Raw genomic sequence first — 8,032 nt, forward strand, 5'->3', positions numbered from 1 at the left:
AATAAATAAATTGAACAATGTAATCAGCTGTTATAATTGTGACATCTTGATGGATTAATGAAACAATATACTTTCAGAACAGCGTGCCATTATAACAATCAAAATAAGCAAAAACAAAAAACAATATATTTAACAGAGATCAAAAATATTTAAATCAACATCTTTAGAAAAAAAACAAAGACTAATGCTTGATGCCAGACCAAAAATTTGAGTAATGTTACTTTTTTTTAGAACAGTAGAATTCTCTCATTTAACGAAATTCTCTTCATAAATCTATTGATCATCTTAGAACGAATAAACTGTAAAAAAGAATGTTAACAAACAAACTTCAAATGTCAAATATGGAAAGAAAAAAAATTAAACAATAATAGAGATATAAAATTACTTTAGAAGAAAAAGACAATTTTTTAGTTCTTACATTTCTGTCGTGTACAATATAATGGTAAATTTCACATTCACCTTTATATAAATATTATTTCCTTTAATCAGATATTGTTTAATATTAAAAAAATAGCTGTTAAAATCAACAGAACAATCTAGTTGCATATTATTGCTTCCCCTTCTACTCTTTAATTTCATAAACACCGAATTCAACTAAAAATTTGACTGAAAATAAAACTTCATTTACAATGAAACATGACAGTAAAGAATATTCATTCATGCACTCATTATTTTTATTTCATTTTATGCCAAGATATATCAGTGGGAGGTTGTAGTCACACAACACTTCCTCCTAGAGATCACTCCCCTAGTGTTGACGATCTGACTAATGTTTCAATTTCCAGTTCGTTTGATGTTCCAAATATTTAAATTTTGTGAGAGAATTTGTACAAGTCTTTAGAACAACCTATACATTTTTTTGGTAGTTGTACTTGTACAACATGCTTTTGACTGTTTCTAAAGCCTTGGATTGAGATCAAAACACATGTGAAAACTTTGTCAAACTCATTCAATCAAAGGTCTAGAAACTGCCCCTTACATGTTGTGTCGCACAGCAGCTGAATATAGATTTTCCCGGGGTGTTCATATTTGTACCACTGGGATTTTACATTGCATAATTAATTATATCGTATCCATCAAGAAAAAGCTTCCCAGCACTACCCAAAACCAAAGGCACGAAAACTTCTATTCCAACGCTGTAATATGACAACATTCTTATTATCAACCGTGTCTATCCTTCTACACTTGTCATTCCCTCTTCACAAATCGTCCCTGCAAAATGTAACAAAAAGAAATTCATTTCAGAAGTGTTCAGGGAGACCAAGTTGTTCAGCATGTCCAGAATAGGAATGAGTAGTTTCATATGTTTTAAACCCATTTTTAATTAGACAAACGAGCAAATAAGTATAGCACCCAAAATCTTGTTTTAATACTGCTAGCAACACATTCTCTAATCCTCTAATCCTTTATAATAATGCTATCAACACATTCTCTAATCCTCTTTTTACAATACACTATATTTTATTGGTTTAGAATTAGAATTCATGTGAGTATCACTAGTTTCAGAATAGGACTCACCAAATGAAAAATTAAACCGACATGGTTTTCATCCAATAAGAAAATGTGTAAGAAATAAAATGTTGCTAGAATTTCTCATTTTTTTTAGTAGTCCACCTTCACTTATAAAAAAATTATTAAAATTCACTCTTGACTGTACCGAAGAAAGTAATAAATTATATCAAAAACAGAAAGCCATATAATGAAATTCTTTCCAAACAGTCTCAATAAATAAATAAATGCATTCTTAACCGGGTTGATGGAAACAAGCTAGGTATGCTAGTTAATTTCCACTTGATCAAATTTGCATTTATATTAAAAAAAAAAATTACTGCACTACTACATGAGATCTCTAATGCTGGTACTGTTACGACTTATAGGCTACTGTCAGCAACATATTTCTAATCTTAGGAACTAGACCATGCCCACCTCTCATCACATGGGGACATGCCAATTGGCCCAAACAAGATAGGACCACATTCTCAAAATCGTTACCTTCACCACTAAGCATTCCTCCCTCCCATCAATCATGAGTAACATTATATCCCTATCCTATCATCACAAGACCATGATTGATAAGAGTCGACCCAAGGACAAAACAACTAAAACTTATGCTTTGGGCCCACCAGCAAAAAAATATTTGTTATTAGTATTTATAAAATAAAAAAGATCTCATATGTTGATAAAAAGGTCAAATATGTTAGTAAAAAGGTCCAACACATTCAAAGTAAAAAATATATTTTAAAATTTGTTTTAGGTCTCACTTATCGATAAATGGATCATGTGGTTGAAGGTCGTACTATGAATATGGACAAACACAAGTAACAATCAAATCCCAGAAACATGTTTTCCTTGTACATATTATTGATTTGAGCATTAAAGTAGCATTGCAAATACCACTTTCAACTCATTACTCACTGCAACTCTTGTAGTTCTCTCGATCTCTACCTTAGGAGTTAGGATCAGGTGAGCCTAAATCCCAGGAGCTTGAACAGAACAATTTTAATTTAACACTTCCCCCTCCTTATTTTCCCCTATATGCTCCATCTAGTCATACTCAATAGTATGGAATACATACATAGTAAGTATTTGATACATTTTCCCTATTTGCTTAATAGCAACTAGAACTACCTAGCATTAGTACATAGAAGTCTATAGGGTAGGGAAATTGGCACATATGACTTTATAAAATATGTTTACACTGTGTAAGGTAAATTCTTGAATCTGAAAATCTTTCAATAGTATGATTTTCATATGTTAAGAATTTTTTCCATTCGTCTAAAGAGAGAAATCAAATGAGCTTTTTTTTCTTGGTATAGAATTAATGGATGTTAGGCAACCCATAAGCTCAATACAAAAGCTTTCATCAAAATTTGTCTCAAGAAAAAGATGCATTTTTATGTATCTTTATAAATAAATTAGAGTGTCTGTTAAAGATTAATATAGTTTTGTATGTCATTAAATAAGCAATTGTTTCATGAAGCAAATGTTGAAACTTTGACAATTTATGAGTATGCATGTGTGTTTGGATTTGCTAAAGTTTAGAAGATACCTACTTTTTTTCTTTCTTCAATCTCTTTGCAAGATTTTGATTTTCTATATTGAATACAAAATAGCTTAGTTCAAACACACTAAATTAGTCAATTATGAAGTAACTGTGTCTTATATACCCTAGGCCAAAGAGGAATTCCTAATGCCTAATGGACAAAACATAGATTAAATTTATTATATATCTTTGCAATCAATATAACCGAGGGCATGAAGATGTTTTTTTCCAACATCAAATGTCCTACATCAAGAATTTGTAGCCAATACATACACACACAGGGATTTCTAACCTCCACCTATTCATGTGTATGTTAACATCCTTCATATTATTACTACCATTGGTTAAACTAAAAACTCATTTATTCTGTTGTTAAAACAACTTTTAATATAGGGTCATAACGTCTTTCTATTTTTTTTCAAAAAAAAAAGTAACACTTTCTGATGAAGTTACATAACAATAGAATAGAAGCAACCAACCAAGAGAGTCTATCTCAGTTTGTTGTGAATGTTACCGTATTCAATTCCTACGGATCAAAAAGAATAGAAGCAACCAAACTCTTGCAAAGTAACAATAAAAATAGGGAATAGTACCTTCATCCTGGGCCGTTTCTCAGCATTCAGCTTGCGAACTTCATAACGGATTTTCTTATAGAAGAGCCTGCTTTGCCTCTTCTCCTTGTATCTCTGCAAACTTGCCTCTCTCTGCCCCAACTTCCAACCCATTTCTTCCTTCACATTAGTCTTGTTAGCCCCACAATTTTCAGGAACATTCCATGCATTCCCAACAACACCACCACTCCCCAACCCGTCCCATGCAACCTGTTTTAAAACCAACTAACCCATTAACAGAGAGTGAGAGCATCACATTCACATCACATATTTATGTGTCCATGCATACTACCCCAACCTAAAAATAAAATTCTCTAGTATCTAGCCATTCCATTGAAAGCTAGCTATCAATTTCTGGTAACCCTCCAACATGCATCTACCTTTCTGACGGTTAATTATTATTCATTAATTATGATCGATACATATGTGCACAGTGCCCAACCCCTCTCACCACAACTACTCTCATCATTTATATTTATAAGACAAGTTTGAAATAGTGATTGTTTATTTTTAAAAGATTTAATATATAATATTACTTGTATTAATTATTTTTAGATTTAAAACATCCCACATTAAATCAATAGAAGAGAGAGAAATATTAATGACTAAGATAGTTTTTAAAAAAATTATAAATTTAAGATAAATTTCTTATTATCATTTAAATTAATTATTTTTTTTTAATTTGATGAATTAAGTAATTAGGTGTGAACAGAGAGAGTAACTTAATTGGGTCATGCTCATCTACCTCAGGCCAATGCTTCCAAACCAGGTAAAAAAATCAAAAAAAGAAAAGCTCTACAATGTACCCCAATAAAAATCATAATAGAAGCACACCCTTTACCGCAAAGTTGACCCAAAAAAGTTATGAATACCAAATCGATCCCTCATCATTATAAAATTCAACTAAGGCGCAATCCGACACACAAATAAATAAATAAACTAACTGTACTTCACACGCGCCCACCAAATCTTAAAAGCAAATCAGTGACAATCTACCGTGACTCATCCTCATTTTTTTACTCTCCGTCTATGTAATCTCTCCATATCTAGCGATCCAACATATAACATGATTGATAAAATATTCACACAAATTAAAAAAGGGTTAATCATGTTTTTTCATTCCCGCGAAATTGAAAGTTCTACTTTTTGTCCCTATAATTTTTAAATGCTCAAACTTTGATGAGTCTTACTCTACTAAGTTTCAGTATAATTACTGTTTTTGACAGCAATAAAGATCGAATTTAATTCCTCATGCATCTATTCAACCCTCACCATCAGGCCAATCCAAGTAAATCTATGTATAATTACTCAGTGCATGTTTAAATTAAAATTTGTAAACTTAAATTTGAATGAATTAATTTTGCAAAAGCAGTCTTGATATTACCTTTCAACTGAAACTTCAAACTTGTTGGAAGCAAACTTTCAAGCCAAATTTTTTTGTGCAAATTTACTTTTGAAGAAAATCAAACATATCACAACCCTGAATAAGTTGAAGGAAACCAAACATAGCCTTTGTCCAACAAGGGGCAAAACCCATGTGATGAAAGTTTGGGTATTTAAAAAAATGCAAAACAAAAAGTGAGGGTTTTAATTTAAAAGCGTAAGGACAAAAATCAATAATTGCCAAATTATAAAAAAAATGAAAAAAGTTATGCACATGGACAATATAAAAATTTTTACACATTTTTCCCAACACAATCCTTCGGCATATCACAATCCTGGGACATACATAACAAATATTATGATTTCTAAAATAATTATTTTATAACAAAACAATTAACCCATGAAATAATGATTGAGTGAAGTGAAAAAACTTACATTATGAAAAAGGAAACCATTGAATATGTCAGGGACAGTCTGTGGGCCCCCCTCCTCCTCCTCCTCCGCCGCGACGTAGAGAGAGCCTTTATCAGACCATGCATTCAATATCCCCTGGTGATCCAGCTTCAACGACAACAATCCAAACGACGGCGTTTTCGTCTTCGTCTTCGTCTTCGTTTCCCCCGTGACGCAATAACTCGTGACCTCCTCCATGGCCTCCTTCTTCTCCTCCACCACCTCCGAGTAGCACACCCACCGCTCTTCACTCCCCTCCTCGCTCTCCCTCCGCCGCATCGCCTTCCGTACCAGCCAGTTCCCGGTGTCCTCCGCCGGACACGTCAGCACCGACATCGACCCTTCCTCCGTCGTAGTCGTCTCCTCCTCCAGTAGGCCGTTGAGTGTGGCCCCACCATCGGAGCTAAAGAGAAGCGCCACGTTCTGCTCCTCGTGCATGTCATGGTGGTCCGGATGGAGAGGGAAGAGATTCAGCTGCGGCTGTTGCTGCTGCTGTTCTTGTTGTTGGGCCTTAGGCTTGGGCTTGGGCTTGGGCTTGGGCTTGGGCTTGGGCTTGGGCTTGGGCTGGGTTGTTTTCATCTTTTTCTTAGGATCGGATAACTGAAGCCGCAGGCTGACAAACTTGGGCTTCCGCGTCTTGGTTCTGTTCCCGCGCCGGTGCGGCTTAAACGACGTCGTGGAGGAAGAAGAAGAAGAAGAAGAAGAAGAAGAAGAGGAAGAGGAAGAAGTGGTATTATGATGATACCTTCTATTCGGCTTCCGCGTCCTCTTCATAATAGAGGTTGCTTGAATGTCCGAAGAAGAAGGACTGTTCTTGTTGCACATCACCAAATGAATGAATGCGCAAAAACACACTCTTTGGGTCTTTTTGTTGGAGTTTCAGTTTCTGGCTGAAAGAAAAAGTGAGCAAAAAGGTGACGACTTTTCGCGGAAACATCAAGGGATGATGTGACGTGTTGCCCGTACGACACGTGGAGGGCTGTGATTGGTTCGGAGAGTGGATTCTAATGTTATCTGGATTTCGTTTTTGGAAGAGATGAGGTGATAGATTGGGTTTGGAGGGAATTTGTGCAAGTGTTAAAAAAGTATAAAGCTTTTGCTTACCTTATTGGCACTCTAGATTACGTTACTCTCTCCAACTGTTAATTATTATCTCTTTTTTCTCCTTATATTTGAGATTGTGATTAATATAATATAATGTGCATAAATTAAATTTAAATAAAAAAATATTGATATTTTTAGTTTAATTTCATTGATAAATATGTGTATATTTTTAATAGTATAAATATGTATATATATATATATATATATATATATATATAATTGATTAATTATTGTAGAATTTTGCTTATATTAATTTAACTTTTAAAAATACTAAAAATAAATTTATGCCACCATTGTTTTAAAAGCAACGGATATCAAATACAAAAAAAAAATGAATATTTAGTATAGCAATTTTTGTATAAAAAAAATTATTCAATATTCGTGCTGTAGTATTCACATGATGTTTGTGTTAATAACTAATAAGAATAGATTTCAAATCCGATTAAGAAAATATTAACTATTAATAGGAGTGTAAATGATGATTACGTCATTAAATTGGTCTATATTACTTAGACGGTACTATGCCAATTTATATTTAAATTGGATGTTAATTAAGAAAATAGTTGTTGAAAAGCTATTCTTTAATATTGAGATGCAATCATCCCCATTTTTGATAGGTTCTTGTTGTCATTACTATTGATATTAATTTGTTGTTGGTGAAGGAGTCATGTGAATTGAATAATGAATAATGAACAATGATAAATGAATTAGTTTGCATGCAATTAGAATTAGGAGAGACTGAGAAAGAGTAACGAGGACTTACACGAGAAAAGTGCAGGGTGGGTCCCACCTTCCCGCCCTTTTTCCCTTCGCTTTTGGTCTGCCGTGGGATACAAAACAGCAGCTGCTCTATGTGTCACAACACAACCCACACAAATATGTTCCATTGACCTTTCTTAAAATAATTTAAAGTTTTAAACAGTTATAAATAACTTGTATCATAACTAGAAGGAGTGCCTCTGTGATACACCGGTGAGAATGAACTAGTTCTATAATTATATGAAAATTATCAATAGAATTATTAATCTATAAGAAAAAGTTGTGTTTGATATTTGTATTGGTCAAAATATAATGGATGATAATCGTTCGTTCCATTTACTCACAATTAGATCATTTCTCATTTCAATAATTAATAAACTCTACTATTATAAATACATCAGTACACTACATGTAATGTATGAGAAATAATTATGGAGGAAAGTTTGAAAATCAAAATTTTCATCTATTCTAAGAAGAGTAGTCTTCATAATTTCCCTATTCCTATTGCATTTCAATAAAATGACGTAATTGAGAGAGAATAGATCATTATAGAAAATGACTAGGACTATATTGAATGATTATTAATTCTACACCCAGCACTTTTGGACTAAAAACAATGAATACTGCTTGTAATTTGTAAAACAGAATTTACATAAGACATATTTTGAAAAAGATTCCA

The 8,032-nt window shown here is 33.1% G+C and overlaps 1 protein-coding gene across 2 annotated transcripts; it reads right to left on the reverse strand.

Annotated features, from left to right (window-relative positions):
- Window positions 1-637: 637 nt before the first annotated feature.
- LOC114391269 (protein AF-9-like) lies at window positions 638-6,390 on the reverse strand. 2 transcript variants are annotated; one of them, XM_028352345.1, is made up of 3 exons: window positions 5,473-6,390; window positions 3,637-3,867; window positions 638-1,212 (listed from the first exon to the last, which is right to left on the reverse strand). In XM_028352345.1, the coding sequence occupies exons 1-3, from the start codon at window positions 6,313-6,315 to the stop codon at window positions 1,189-1,191; spliced, it is 1,098 nt and encodes a 365-aa protein (XP_028208146.1). In that variant the 5' UTR covers window positions 6,316-6,390; the 3' UTR covers window positions 638-1,188. The 2 variants fall into 2 exon arrangements, with proteins under 2 accessions (XP_028208146.1, XP_028208147.1); XM_028352346.1 differs by having other exon boundaries at window positions 3,637-3,864; window positions 5,473-6,389.
- Between the last annotated feature and the right edge of the window lie 1,642 nt (window positions 6,391-8,032).

Source organism: Glycine soja, chromosome 16 (assembly GCF_004193775.1).
Source record: "Glycine soja cultivar W05 chromosome 16, ASM419377v2, whole genome shotgun sequence".
Lineage (NCBI taxonomy): Eukaryota > Viridiplantae > Streptophyta > Magnoliopsida > Fabales > Fabaceae > Glycine > Glycine soja.